The sequence below is a fragment of the Schistocerca piceifrons genome, chromosome 1, assembly GCF_021461385.2.
Source record: "Schistocerca piceifrons isolate TAMUIC-IGC-003096 chromosome 1, iqSchPice1.1, whole genome shotgun sequence".
NCBI lineage: Eukaryota > Metazoa > Arthropoda > Insecta > Orthoptera > Acrididae > Schistocerca > Schistocerca piceifrons.
The window spans coordinates 1,108,213,889-1,108,229,898 of NC_060138.1; the positions used below are offsets into that span (position 1 = coordinate 1,108,213,889).

The 16,010-nt window shown below is 35.4% G+C and overlaps 1 protein-coding gene across 1 annotated transcript in view; it reads right to left on the minus strand.

Moving 5' to 3' along the window:
- Positions 1-16,010, minus strand: part of LOC124776613 (serine/threonine-protein phosphatase 6 regulatory ankyrin repeat subunit B-like) — a 379,233-nt gene that overhangs the window by 130,342 nt on the left and 232,881 nt on the right. Inside the window, exons 12-13 of the mRNA XM_047251691.1 lie at positions 15,873-15,983; positions 12,407-12,505 (exon numbers count right to left, since the gene is read on the minus strand). Of these exons, the coding sequence (XP_047107647.1) occupies positions 12,407-12,505; positions 15,873-15,983 (210 nt within the window). The remainder of the gene's footprint in view (positions 1-12,406; positions 12,506-15,872; positions 15,984-16,010) is intronic.

The window sequence follows — 16,010 nt, forward strand, 5'->3', positions numbered from 1 at the left end:
TAGCCCAAACATATGATCATTCTTACTTTCTGGTGACAGAGCGAAGATTTGCCCCCCTCCCCGAAAGCTCTTTTTACTAGAGTGACGAGTTGCAGAATTGTGATATGAAGAACAAACTGGTAGCCCAAACATATGATCATTCTTACTTTCTGGTGACAGAGCGAAGATTTGCCCCCTCCCCGAAAGCTCTTTTTACTCACATTTTTGCACATTGTTTGAATTTAGTTTTGCAACAGAGTTGTTCTTGTGTAACACTGTTAAGGATTTTTTCTCCACCATTCATGGTATTCCTGCTTTCTTCCTCTACTCTTCCAAAAGCACAGCAATTCTGGACGTTATTGTTGGTCAACACACTCGTTCGAACAGGGAAACAAGGTGGAACTGTAACATCAGAACAATGTCTGCCATTCACGAAAACCATCCAGGGCTAATTGAGGTTTTAAATAAAATCATTAACAGTCCAGTTTCTAGAGCAATGACTACAAGAGAAGAATTTGGTTTCAAAAATAGCCTCATAGACTGATTTCATTTTTCTTCTCTGTGTTTTCTAAAGCATATTTTTAAACACTGAACTGCTTTTCAACATTCTTCAGAAAAAAGACCAGTGCTGCACAGTTTTGCAAAAATACTGTCTCAGAGTGCATAGCTTATATGAGAAACTTAGGAACTGAAGATAAATTGGTCAATTTTATAAATTCCTCAAAACTCGCTACTAATTCGCAAGCTAAAGTTTCCATGAATAGAGCTGAAATGATGGATGAATACATTGGTAATCCATTGATGTCAAAATACTAATGATGTACTTCAAGGTATTGGATAATATTGTAATTCAATCGGAAATAAGACTCTTGCATTATGATAAACTCTGTAGACAGTGCAGATCATTATTTCAAATGCATAGAGTGTCCTTCAGTCACTCACATTTGCATGTAGAACTGAAGAATGTATTTTCTTCCCAGTATAAAGAAATATTTCACTCCATCAGTTTGGGAGAGGTCATCAAAAATAATTGAGAATGAAATGGACCAAATTCTCCCAGAAGCTTTCATATTATTTAGTGTAATTGCTACCATTCCTGAAACAAGTGATTTACCTGATAGGAAGTTTCTTGCTTGTACCACAACTGAAAAACCAGTAATGCGAATACTTGAAACCCAAGACACATAGCATGATGATACCATCAAAAGATTTGGGAAGAAGCAAGCAGTGTCAGATAAACCAATAGCAGCAGAATCACCACAATCATCAGCAGAGCTGTCGTCATCAGCAACAGCATCCAGAACAACAGACCCTATAATACTACCTCAAGGCAATGAAAATGCATGTGAGGAAAACATACAAGGGTCATTAGCCGCAGCAGCTAACAAAGAAGGGCAGTCACCAAGTCGGGGAGCACAGGAGCCACCAGCAACAGCAACCACACAGAAGAGGTACCTGAGGCCTGGGAGATCAACAGCAGAAGCAGCTTCCAATCAAGACAGATGCCTGAGAACTAGGAGACCTGCTACACTAAGTGAGGATTTTTTATGGTACCGAGTAAGCAGAAAGAGAACATGGAAAAAGATGTAAGTAAAGCTGTCCATATTAAATACCAGTGTGACAATAGTGAGAGGAATATAAACACCGGACAAAGATACGATCCAGGTTTAATGACACAAACTGAAAAAAATCACTGCATAGTACCAGAAGCAAAGGGAGCAAGTGAAGTGCTTAGTATATTACAGGTAGGGGAACTATTACATTTAAAGCCAACTGTTAGAATACTTCACCAAAATGTTCAATACATAAACAATAAAACAGAGGAACTAGAGGTAATATTACAGGAGTATAGGCCAAACATTCTAGTAGTTACAGAACATGGGCTAAAAGAAAATCACATAGGAATGTACAACTTGAAGAATTATGTGAAAGTAGCCAGTTTTTGCAGAACTTCCTATAAAGGTGGTGGGGTTGCCATTTTTTCTAACTATAAATCAACTAAAGCCATAAATATAACAAAATATGCTATAGAATTGAGCTTTGAAGCTACAGCACTGGAAACTAAAATTGCTGGTAATTTATGTTGTGCATTAGGTTTGTATCGATCACCAAATGGTATAATTAAAACCTTCTTTGAACAGCTGGAAGATATAATCCAACACCTCTCAAAAACATACCGTATTTACTCGAATCTAAGCCACACTTTTTTTCCGGTTTTTGTAATCCAAAAAACCTCCTGCGGCTTAGAATCGAGTGAAAAGCAAGCGGAAGTTCTGAAAAATGTTGGTAGGTGCCGCCACAACTAACTTATGCCGTCGAATATATGTAGCGCTACACAGGCATGCTTTGTAGGCACAAAGACAAATTCTGGTGCCAAAACCTCTGTGTCAGTAAATAAATTTTTTTTAAAAAAAAGTGGAAGACGAGCTTTTTTCTCCGCACCGAGTTTCGACCACTGCATTTTCATACATTATCCGATGAAGTAAATACAAATTCTGTATTGTTTGTTCAACTTCGAATGTAGCAGCATTTCAATGTACTACAAAAATCTGACTGGCAAGACTGTTTGGGATGTTCATCAATATGGCCAACTCTACGTTCTGAATTTTTTCCTACCTGTGAGAAGAGATGGTTGCTAATAGGAACTTGATGAATTGTGAATCACATGCAGTATTCTCTTCACCATATGAATAATATGAGTATAAACATTTTGCCATGTATTCTTTCATGTTTGCTGCTGTCTCATTTAAATCGTGCCTGCCTAATAAACTATGAAACTAGAGTGAGACAACAGCAAACGCGGAAGAATATACTCGTAGGTATCGTGTCATGTTTATATTCGTATTACTCTTATATCTAATAGTGATACAGTCAGAAATGAAGCACGGCAACTGACTAGATTTTTAAATCTACGATGACTCTAATTTCTGTGCAGAATGTATGTACTAAAGAGGCGCCTGCAAAGATTTTCAAATGGAGAAAAATTTTAGCTACACTCTCGTTCAGAACATCTTCTATCATACGCAGTCTATTATATGGTTCTTGTTGATCATTATCAAATAAAGCAGCAGTGCAAGTAACAACAAATAGCAGTCTCTTGCCATTGTTTCGCTAATGAGACGATTCCTCTCTCTTTTTTTTTTTTTTAATTGTAAGGCGGTAGCGCGCACAAAAGCAAGCCATGCCGTGAGCGGCGACAGGCTGTAAACACGCACTATCAGAATGCGACAAACAATGCATGACACAGTGCAGTAATGCATTTTCGCTTAGAGTGATGTAAACACCTATAACAAAGAATACGACACTTATCAGATCAAAGCAAAATAAGCAATTGATTCAAACGAGACGAAGCACGTGAAAAAGGAAGGGTACCCGTATAAATACGGACGGAGCGCCTGACGCATAGCAATGGCTACCTGGTAAAGCTTAACTGCTAAGCTTACGACTAGAACCAAACTACTGTAGCTGTATAGTCAATCATTCGACCTAAATTGTGTCTCATATTACAATGGACCAACTTTGTTTCGATTTGGAGGTGCGGCCTAAAACTTTTCTCTCCCCTTGAATTTCGAGTCTCAAATCTCAGGTGCAGCTTAGATTCGAGGCAGAAAAATGGGAAACAATATATGCAGCTAAAGATGCAAACACCAGATGGAACCAGTTTTTTGCTTCATTCAATTATTATTATGATGTTACATGTCCTGTTAGTAAAAGGCTTGTCAAACAGCAACAAAAAAAGAAAATCTGGGTGACTGAAGAAGTAATCCATGCCAGAAATAATCTGAGATTGTGTTATGACCTCTCCAAACAAAAAAATACTGAGGCCTACAACACACTGTATAAAATAAAAAAGAAAGAGTACTGTAGTTTTATCAGAGAAACTAAAGCATCATTCATCAGGATGTCTATAGATAAGGGAAAGAACTACTCAAAAGGTTTATGGTCATTCATTAATGAAGAGAGAGGAAAAGTAACAAATCGGCCAGAGGACATCTGCCCACTGATGAGTGGGAAAAGCAACACGAACCCTCTAGAAGTAGCCAATACTTTTAACAGATATTATATTACTGTAGCAGACGAATTAATAAGTCAAAATAAAACAAATGCAGTAAGTAAATTGTTAAACCCCCCCACATACAAATCATACTATGGTTTTCATACCTACAACACATGCAGAAGTGTCAAACCTAATAAAACAACTTAAAATTAAACATTCATCTGGCTTGGATGGTGTCACATCACATCTCATAAAGGAATGCAGAGAATGTATATTAAAACCATTGACATACATGCTGAATGCTGCGATAGAAGAACGTATATTTCCAGATTCACTGAAAGTAAGTAAAGTGAAGCCAATATTTAAGAAAGGGAACAGGGATGAATTAGGAAATTACAGGCCAATATCATTGATCTCAACATTTGCTAAAATCTATGAAATGATAATAAAGAATAGAATTGTAAGTTTTATAACAAAGATCAGTATACTGCATTCACCACAACATGGTTTCAGAGAAGGTAAGTCAACAAAAACAGCATCAACAGGTATAACTGAGCACATTCTTAATTTACTTGATAGGCAACAAAAGACTTGTGGGATTTTTATGGACCTATCTAAGGCACTTGATTGTGTGAACCACTCAAAATTAATGATGAAATTATATCAGTATGGAATTAGAGGAAAATGCTATGACATACTTAAATCATACATTACAAATAGGAAACAATGCACAGAAATCAGACATACTAGTGGGGGAAATACAACAAACTACAGATCAGAATTACAAACAGTTAAACACAGTGTGCCGCAGAGGTCTGTGCTTGGGCCAATACTATTTATACTCTACGTAAATGACTTCCCTAGCTATATAAATCACAAACTTATAATGTATGCTGATGACACAACAATCATTTGCACAGCTGACACAAAGGAGGAGCTTGAGAAGGAAGCACTCCTGACTATCGAAAATGCAAATAAATATTTAACACAAAACACCTGTTTATGAATCAGTCTAAAACAATGAATGTAGTATTTCAGACCAAGCATAGTGAAAATTATAATATAAATGTTAGTATAAATGGAAAGACTATTAAAGAAGTAACCAGCACAAATTTTCTAGGAACTATAACAGATAAACCTTTGGCATGGGGGGAGCACATAGATGCACTGTGTAAAAAGATAAATGAACAGATCTTCGTCATGCATAAAACAGCTAAGACTGTGGATGATAAAGTCGTCAGATCAATGTATCATGGACTTGTCTTCCCACATTTGTCTTATTCAGTTCATATATGGGGAAGTGCACAAGCTGGCTACCTAAAAAGAATATTCACAATTCAGAAAAGGGCAGTGAGATGCATTGCAAAAATACCACCAAGACAGACCTGTAGGCAAGCTTTTGTACACTGCAGTATTATGACAGTATATTCACTGTACATATACCAAAGCATAATGGCGGTAAGGTCAAGTGATGAACACCTCCTAAATAAAGATGTACACAAACACAGTACAAGAGGAAATGAAAATTACTACATGATAAACAGAAATCTAAAACTGTCTATGACTGCCCCAGAAGAAGCACGCAAAAGGTTTTTTAATAAACTCCCCAAAATCATTAAAAAAGAAACAGACCTAAAATGTTTTAAAAATCATTTGAAACTATATCTCACAGAGAAGTGTATATAGAGTTTGAGTGACTACTAAGATGGTGTTTAAATATGTTATATCATTTCTGAAATGTACCTTTAAAAATTATCATTTCTGTATGTTGTTTGGATGTGTGTGTACATATAATGTGAAACATGTAATACCTTTGTATGATTATGGACTGTTTCTGTTTAATTATTTGTTTCATTTATAAGTAATGAAATCAAGTTTGATGTTAATAGCCTATTGTATGACACACCCAATATTCTCAGCTGGATTCTCAGGTGGAGTCCATGGGTAAAGAATAAATAAATAAATAAATAAATTGAGTTAACTTGTTTTCAAGTAACAATGCTGAAACACCCACTTTACTAGTATGTTTCTAATACAAGTGTTGCTGTTATTATTATTATTATTATTATTATTATTATTACCAGTAATAGTTGTAGTGGTAGTCATTGCCACTGTCATCGTCACCTTAGTAGTGATAGTAGTAGTAGTAGTAGTAGTAATGGTCATTTTGAATGCTAGGTATGTGTACATTAAAAGGGAAGGAAAAGAGATTGACCAATGTATTTCCTGGCTTCTCTAGAATTTAGGTCCATAATCCAACACTGTTGGGAACCACTGATTGAAATTCTGAAGGAAGGAAGAATAAAATACAGTGAAATGAAAGTTACAAATCATACAGAAGGCAGACAACAGTCATAAGAACTGAAAGGCATGAAAGGCAGGCAGTTAACTGAGAAGAAGTGTTACTCAAACCGTGTATTAGACAAGCAGTAAAAGAAACAAATCAGAAATTTAGAAAAGGAATTAAAGTTCAGAGAGAGCAAAAAAAACTTTAAACTTCACCAGTGACATTGTGTGTCTGTCAGAGACAGCAAGGAACATGAAACTTCAATTAAATGGTATAGATAGTGTACTGAAAATAGGTTACAAGATGAACATTAGCAGAGTAAATCAAAGGTAATGAAAGGTAGCTGAATTGTGGCAAATAATTTGGAGAGAATTAGATTAGGAAATGGAACATTGAAAGTTGTAGTTGAGTTTTACTATTTGGGGAGTGAAATAACTGATGATGACAAAAGTAAGAACGTGCACTCTTACAAATACTATAACATCTAATATAAACTTAAAGTATCAAGAAGACTTTTCTGGAAGTGTTTCACAGGAATGTAGTCTTGTATGGAAATGAAATATTGATTGTACACAGTAAAAACAAGAAGCGTATAGAAGCTTTTGAAATCAAACAATGGAAAATCCAGGATAAAATAATGACAATATTATAAAAAGGATGGATTGCTACTCATGCTCCTCTACATAAAGAGTAACAATGTATCCTTTACATAATGTTGAAGCTTTTGAAATTTAATACTGAAGAAGAATGCTGAAAGTCAGGTAGATAGATTAAACAACTAATGAAACATTCTGAACTGAACTAGACAAAAGAAATTTATGGCACAGCAACACCAAAAGAAGGTCAGCTGTCAGGAAACACCCTGCACTATGTGTCTATGTACACAAAATGAATATTCATTGATAAGCGTTGTTATTCCTGATGAGACCAAAACATATGACTGGACAGATAAATAATTAATGAATGGACAAGCTAAATTTTGTTGCAAGTAGTTCATGAGCCTCTATGTGCAACTGGATGAATAATAAATTTTAATTGAGAAGCCACTGTTTATAGGACCTTCAAAATGTCTGTTTGGATTTTTTAAGTGTTAGCTGCAGTCTAGTGGCCAACTCATCTGTCACATTTGACCAGAAAGAATTCAGTCACAAGGTCAAATAAATGAAGGCAAGAATGTTCACTACTCACAGAATTTCAAATTTCAACAAAACAGAGTTTATTTCAAATAAAGTAACACTTATCACAGTTAAAATGACTGTCTGCATGAGGGATTAAATGAAATGTAACAATATGTTATGTTCATATAAAGATCCAAAAAACAAATGAAACTAAATAAGTTCCTTTAGGATAAGTCTTAACTTAAGTTCCACAGTTGCTAACTAACTAAATTCTGACTGCAGAACACTCTCTAAATCAACTGCAGAAAAGTTTTTAAACTTCAGGCTAGATCACCTAACCCAACTTGCATGAATATCACAATGCCACAATGTAACCAGTTCGCTTGACAGGAAATCTGCTGTCACAAGGTTGAAAATATTTCAGAGTGTTTTCTATCAATACACACAAATACCACAAATCCACAAACAAATACTTAAAAATATTCTGCTTTGCTTATGTGGCAACTTACTACTGCACATACATACTTTCTGTTCCAACTCTCAACCCCGACTGACTACTAAAGAGTAAGCCCCATGCCAAAATGGGCACCACTATTTAAACCCAATGAGTCAAGCACACACATTTCTGATTTTCAATATACACTTAAAACTATAAAGATAATGTTATAATATATATTATATATGAACTTTCACATAAATTTGCTCAGTTTTCTAGTGCTGTTCTAAGTTTTCCTCTGACTTAGACAGTTTGTTCATAAATAATGACTTTGTTAATGTAAATGCTACTTAGCATTGTTGTGTTACCAATAAATATAAACAGTTAAAAATAAGTAGATCCCTAACTAAGTTTATGTAGCTATGCAGCCATTACTTTCAATATTTTATATCTTATACTTGTGAAAATTTAGGTTTTTAGGCATGGATGTTATTCAAAATAGATATTTATAAAAAAAATCTACTATTACAGTTCAATAGGACTCACAGATACCTATCCATAGATATTTTGATTGTAAAAATTGCTTAAGGCATTATCAAGATATTTAATTTTTAAACTTCATTATATACAGGGTGTGCATAAATAAAATTCAAGTTTCGAAATGTTGTGCAAAGAGGTACACTGCTCAGAATAACGTCAAATTTGAACAGAGTTTTATTGATGCAGGGGGAAACATCATGGGAAAAAAATTATCAAAAATTTGACCAATATATGGCACTGTAAGCATCAGAATATGCACACGAACAGACACACAGCACATAGTTGTTCCTGAGTTTGTATCCAAGATGCCCAACATGACTGTCTCCATTAATGATCATGTTATGCTGGTAAAGCTCTTTTGCAAGAATGGTGAATGTGCACCAGTAGCCCTGAGAAGTTCCAGACACTCGAGGGTATGAAAAAAGACATTGGTCCAATGTCTCCTATGGATCTGGACAAAACAATTACAAAATATGAAAAGACAGGTTCTTTTGAAGTGCAGTTTGGCAGTGGGAGGAAAGCAGTTGATCTTACATCTGTTGAATATGTGGCTACAGCACTGCAGGAGGGGTGGAATGGTGGTGTGCAAACATGCAATGTACAGGTAATAGCCCAAATGCTGGACATGACTGTGATTATGGAGCATAAAATCTTACAAAACATTCTTCATAGCATTCAGTTATATAGTTTAAAGAAGAAAACAATTGTTGCAGCAATTTACAGGTCACCATCTGGAGATACTGAAGAATTTGGAAGAAATGCTCAACATTTTCTCAAATGAGAACTCTACCATAATTCTTTGTGGTGACTTTAATATTAATCTATTGGTCCAGAGTCCAGTAAAAAACAAGTTTTTAGACCTACTAAAAAGCTTCAACATGTTTCCCCACATATCAGCTCCAACTAGAACAACAGATTCCAGTGAAAGCCTAATAGATAACATCTTCTCAAATGTGGACACACATGAAGTTGCAGTTACAAATGTGAATATAGGATTATCATATCATAATGCACTAACCTTTAATCTCACTGCAACTCCCAAGGAGGAGGAAAATAAAAAGGAATACAAACGATTTTTCTCCAATGAAAATTGTAATCAGTTCAAAAATAATTAAAAAAATGCAGTTTGGTCAGAGGTCCTGGCACAAACAAACACAAATGATGCTTGCAATATATTTGCTTCCACTTTTATGACATACTTTGAAATGTGTTTCCCAAAAAAGCTTTTGAGTTATAGATCATCTGGATCCAAAGGGACCTGGATTACACCCGGAATTAAAAAGTCAAGTGAAACCATGAAATTACTAAGACACATGTCATGATCAGCAGTTTGTTGAGTATGTGAGGATATACAAAAAGACTTACCGCAAAGTAATAGCAAAAGCAAAATTATTAAGTAATGATAGATTAATAAGACAGGCTAGTAACAAGTCCAGAATGATGTGGAAAATGGTAAAAAAAGAAACTGGGGGTCAAACTAAAGAACAGGAAATCAATCTTAAAAATAATGAAAATATTCCCATAGAAAAAGATGCCATGGCAAACTATGTAAACAATTATTTTGTAAATATTCCCCTTACTTTAAGTAGTAAATTTAAGCAACAACCAACAGTGACAACTCCAATGGTAAATACCAGCATGATGGCAATCCCAACAGATGAGCATGAAGTTCTAAAAGTCATTAAATGCTTGAAATCCAAAATGTCCTCTGGGTTGGATGATGTATCTGTATCAATAATTAAGAAAATTGCTCCATGTGTTGTCAAACCTATAGTGCACATAGCAAACTTGTCCCTTAGTGAAGGGATATTTCCGGACAAACTTAAAATCTCTAAAGTGATACCTCTATATAAAAATGGTGACAGACATAAAATAGAAAATTACCGACCTATATCTCTCCTCCCGGCCTTCTCCAAAATACTTGAGGAATTAATGAAAACCAGGGTTACAAAATATCTAGAAAAACATAAACTAATAAATAACAGTCAACATGGCTTTTGAGCAGGGCACAGTACAGAAACAGCCATATTGGACTACACAACAGTAAGAAATTTGGAGTAAGAAATTTGGAGTCAAATAAACAGGTTGATGGAATTAATCTAGATTTATCCAAAGCCTTCGATACTGTGAACCATGTAATATTACTAGAGAAACTTGAAGCAACAGGCATCAGGGGTACTGCTAAAAAATGGTTTGAATCTTATCTGCAAAACAGGTCACAAGTTGTTGAGCTGAGGTCATCCAACAATCTTCACAATTTTAAACTCATATCTCAACCAAAACAAATCGAAATAGGTGTTCCACAGGGCAGCATTCTGGGCCCATTGTTATTTCTAATTTATATCGATGATATACAGGCTCCAGACAGCTCAGCCAAAATTCTACTATTTGCAGATGACACGAGTATCATAATTAGTGATATAAAAGAATCACTGTGTACTACAGCAGAGAAAATGCTCTCATACATACAGTCATGGTTTTATTCAAATAAGCTGACATTAAATACAAAGAAAACAAACTTTATACAGTATGGAAGCAAGTGTCAAGGAGAAAATATGTGCCTTATGCTGGATAGCAAACAAATAGAAAAAGTGTGCACCACAAAGTTTCTGGGAATGCGAATTGACCAAGATTTAAACTGGAATGAACACAGTGTATATCTTACTCAGAAACTTAGCTCAGCATGGTTTGCCTTAAGAATAATATCCAAGGTATGCAGCAAAGAATGTATTAGAGCAGTGTATTTCAGTTATTTCCAATCAGTTGCAAGCTATGGCATAAGTTTTTGGGGAAAAACCAGGTCAAGACTAAATGACATTTTTATTATGCAAAAAAGAGCTATTCGTATCATGACACACAGCCCACCACAAACTCACTGTAGACCCATATTCAGACAGCTAAAGATACTTACAATATCATCAATATATATTTTTAAATACCTGGAAATGATAAGTAAAAATAACTGCGATCTCCAAACCAACTCAAGCTACCATGATCACAATACAAGGCATTGTAAAGACTTCCACATTCCCTATGTAGCAAAAACTAGAAGTCAGAAACATGTTAGCCACTTAGGAATAAAGCTTTTAAATGCACTTCCATCTCAAATTAAAGAATTGAAAGGCAGAAATAATTTCAAGCATGAAGTAAAAAAATACTTGACGGAAAAATGCTACTACAGTGTAAATGAATACCTGTCACAGACTGTGGATTGAAACCTGTAGCCTACTTATTTTTTAAAAATTCAGACTAATTTAATGATGTTTTCAACTTTGTAATTATGATACTTAGGAATAATCTGTTAAATATCCGTAATACATTTTGTGTATATCCGTAATACGTTTTGTGTATAAGGCATAGTTCATGATCTAAAATTGTTTATCATCAGCACGTACTTTTGTTTTTTGGGTAATAAGTCTTGTACACTACTTATGTACTATGTGTATGTAATTTGTTTGCTGTTTGTATATGTTTGTCAAACTATTATGTGTATGTGTTGTTATGTGTTACGTGTAATCAAATCCTATATCACACGTGTGATCTATTGGATGCTAAATAAATAAATAAATCAATATCCATACAAAATAATTCATGTTGAGGAGTAACTTTTGTTGACCTCCCAGCAAGTTGTTGGTCCTGAAATAGCAATGGAATTAAGTGTAAATGTTTTCAAACTTCACTGTTTAATAAGCTAAAGAATGTGATTTATTGCAGTTCACATTGTCATCTTCATGTCCACACTGTTTTTCCAGGTCTGGAAAACTGGACAAAATTAGATTAATTAGAAACACTAAATCTGTATAGAACATATAACTTTCTCTTCTAAGAGAAATTTGCTCAGAGAGAAAGAGAAAAATTATGAGAAGATATATTTGTGTACAGAGGACTGAAAAGAAAATAATTATTAAGTTAATGTCACAATGTTGTAAGGGGAAACCTTTGACAGTTACTTCCCAATTCATTAACTAGACAATTTTCACAGCACCTCTTAACAACAGCAATTTAGATGCAGTGTTTACTACCACAGACCAATAAAGACAATGCAGTACCTGTGTAAAGTGACGTTTATCAGTTATGAGGAGTGGAGTTGCACCATTCACATCCACCGCATGAACATTGGCTCCAGCACTGAGTAAAATTTTCACATGCTGGAAGAAGAAGTATGCAGTTAGTCATTTCTGGATGGCCAGTAGTAAGTCATAATGTTATAAAGTCTGGTGCAAAATGTGCACCAGTTACTAAACATTTTACTTATTGTGTGCATTTTCATCTACATCTAGTGAATAAACTTATGACGTATACAGTACAATGACAAGAAAACAAATCTGAGAAAAGAGAAAAATAAGAAAAACACAAATGATTTTCTAATCCTTCAATATAACATTCAGATCGGTAACAAAAAGATGAAGATGAAACGGGAGATACGATACTGCGTGAAGAGTTTGACAGAGCACTGAAAGACCTGAGTCAAAACAAGGCCCCGGGAGTAGACAACGTTCCATTAGAACTACTGATGGCCTTGGGAGAGCCAGTCCTGAGAAAACTCTACCATCTGGTGAGCAAGATGTATGAGACAGGCGAAATAACCTCAGACTTGAAGAAGAATATGGTAATTCCAACCCCAAAAAAAGCAGGTGTTGACAGATGTGAAAATTACCGAACTATCAGTTTAATAAGTCACAGCTGCAAAATACTAACGCAAATTCTTTACAGACGAATGGAAAAACTGGTAGAAGCCGACCTCAGGGAAGATCAGTTTGGATTCCGTAGAAATATTGGAACACGTGAGGCAGTACTGACCTTACGACTTATCTTAGGGAAAGATTAAGGAAAGGCAAACCTATGTTTCTAGCATTTGTAAACTTAGAGAAAGCTTTTGAAAATGTTGACTGGAATACTCTCTTTCAAATTCTAAAGGTGGCAGGGGTAAAATACAGGGAGCGAAAGGCTATTTACAATTTGTACAGAAACCAGATGGCAGTTATAAGAGTCGAGGGGCATGAAAGGGAAGCAGTGGTTGGGAAGGGAGTGAGACAGGGTTGTAGCCTCTCCCCGATGTTATTCAATCTGTATATTAAGCAAGCAGTAAAGGAAACAAAAGAAAAATTCGGAGTAGGTATTAAAATCTATGGAGAAGAAATAAAATCTTTGAGGTTCGCCGATGACATTGTAATTCTATCAGAGACAGCAAAGGACTTGGAAGAGCAGTTGAACGGAATGGACAATGTCTTGAAAGGAGGATATAAAATGAACATCAACAAAAGCAAAATGAGGATAATGGAATGTAGTCGAATTAAGTCGGGTGATGCTGAGGGTATTAGATTAGGAAATGAGACTATTAAAGTACTAAAGGAGTTTTGCTATTTGGGGAGCAAAATAACTGATGATGGTCGAAGTAGAGAAGATATAAAATGTAGACTGGCAATGGCAAGGAAAGCGTTTCTGAAGAAGAGAAATTTGTGAACATCGAGTATAGATTTAAGTGTCAGGAAGTCGTTTCTGAAAGTATTTATATGGAGTGTAGCCATGTATGGAAGTGAAACATGGGACGATAAATAGTTTGGACAAGAAGAGAATAGAAGCTTTTGAAATGTGGTGCTACAGAAGAATGCTGAAGATTAGATGGGTAGATCACATAACTAATGATGAAGTATTGAATAGAATTGGGGAGAAGAGGAGTATGTGGCACAGCTTAACAAAAAGAAGGGACCGGTTAGTAGGACATGTTCTGAGGCATCAAGGGATCACAAATTTAGCATTGGAGGGCAGCATGGAGGGTAAAAATCGTAGAGGGAGACCAAGAGATGAATACACTAAGCAGATTCAGAAGGATGTGGGTTGCAGTAAGTACTGGGAGATGAAGAAGCTTGCACAGGATAGGGTAGCATCAAACCAATCTCAGGACTGAAGACCACAACAACAACAAACAAAAAGTACAGCATTAAGATTATGAATTGGCAACTTCAAAGTAATACCTAATTAATCACCATAATGTATAGCCTTAGGAGATGCAACCAGGATGCCACCTGAGTTACCAATATAATATCTGATGGAGTACTCTTCTGTAATATGTCTGATGGTATGACTTTCTCCAGTCATACTGAGGTGATGCTAGCTTGCTACTTTTCTGAGCACCACACTTGACATAGAGGACTCTGATTCTATTCGGCATGCAACATATCTTGCATGAGAAGTTGAATTCCAAAGGATAGTGGGTGACATTTTCCTAAAATGGTGCAGACCATTATCAATGCCAAGCAGTGCTGAGATGAAAGCTTTCTTGTTACCTGTTCCATTTTAGTTGGTTGTCTTCTGCTTCACAGCTGATTATTATTGGTATTTCCAATATCTAAGTGGATTCATGGTTCTTTGAACTCCTATATCTTTTTATATTCCTGTATAAGGCCATTTGCTATGATACATTTTTGGTGACAGAAAAGGCAAGTCTCAAAGCAGAGGACAAAGTATTGAGTCAGATACTCCCCTTGCAATATTACACAATTTTAGGATTATTCCATTCCATCTCTTCAGTTCATGATAAATGTTTCTGAAATTACAATATCCTATTCAGCATAACTCTAAAGGTCTTTGGCTTCACACTAAGTAAGGCTCTTTTGGCTCCAGACAGTGTACATTGGCTTACACTAACAGAACAAGTTAATAATAGTCATCATACAACCTCTGAATCATTTGACTCCTGACTAAGATACACATCTGACATGTTCCACATCCTGGAGGACCTCCTCACTACGGATCAATTGGAATGAAAGTAAATCTAATCTAATCTAATCATGGTACACAATAGTATGCAAAAATGGCCCTTATTCAGGCAGCTTGACTAGAAATCTTAGTAAATACAAATAAAAAATAACTACAAACACAATGACACACATACACACACACACACACACACACACACACACACACATACACACAAATGCATTGATTAGCATGTCTTGCAATACTTGGGAAAGTAAAACTTGATGCTATTGTCATAAAGCAATGAAAAGTAAAAGATAATTAGTATTAGGTCAGAAGAATGAGCTTTACAAAGTATGGTTTGCTTATTCTGGTCATATCCAATCTTTCCTTTTGCTTCAATGAAATGACAACTCCGTGCAAACAATTGCTAATGAGTGTCACATTTTTCGCAGCCATTCTTTATGTCCCAGACAAAATTTATCCAGACAATTTCTAGACAAATTTTAGGGTTCTATAAACACTATACTTTCTAGGTTTGTGCTTCTTACTAAAAAGTATTACTTTGTGGTGTCAATAGGTCACATCGACCACACAAATTACAGTCTTTGGAATATTAACTGCTCTGATGAGCCGCCATGTTTAATTCAGTCTGCCTTTCTACTTCATGCAGTGTTCATGTGTATCAGTCTTTATGGTAAAATATATGTGTATATAGAAAACTTGGGAACTGTTTATTACATATATTATGATCCATATCCAGAATCCCATAACTTATTATAATGTTGCACAGGTTAATACAAAGCAATTTTATACCTTTGAATCTCCTCTTTTTGTTGCGTAATGTAATGGTGTTCTGCCATTATGATCTGCCACATTCACACTGGCTCCAGCTTGTAAGAGCCTTTCTGCAAATTTTGTAATGTCCTGCAATAGATCATACATATGCTGCTC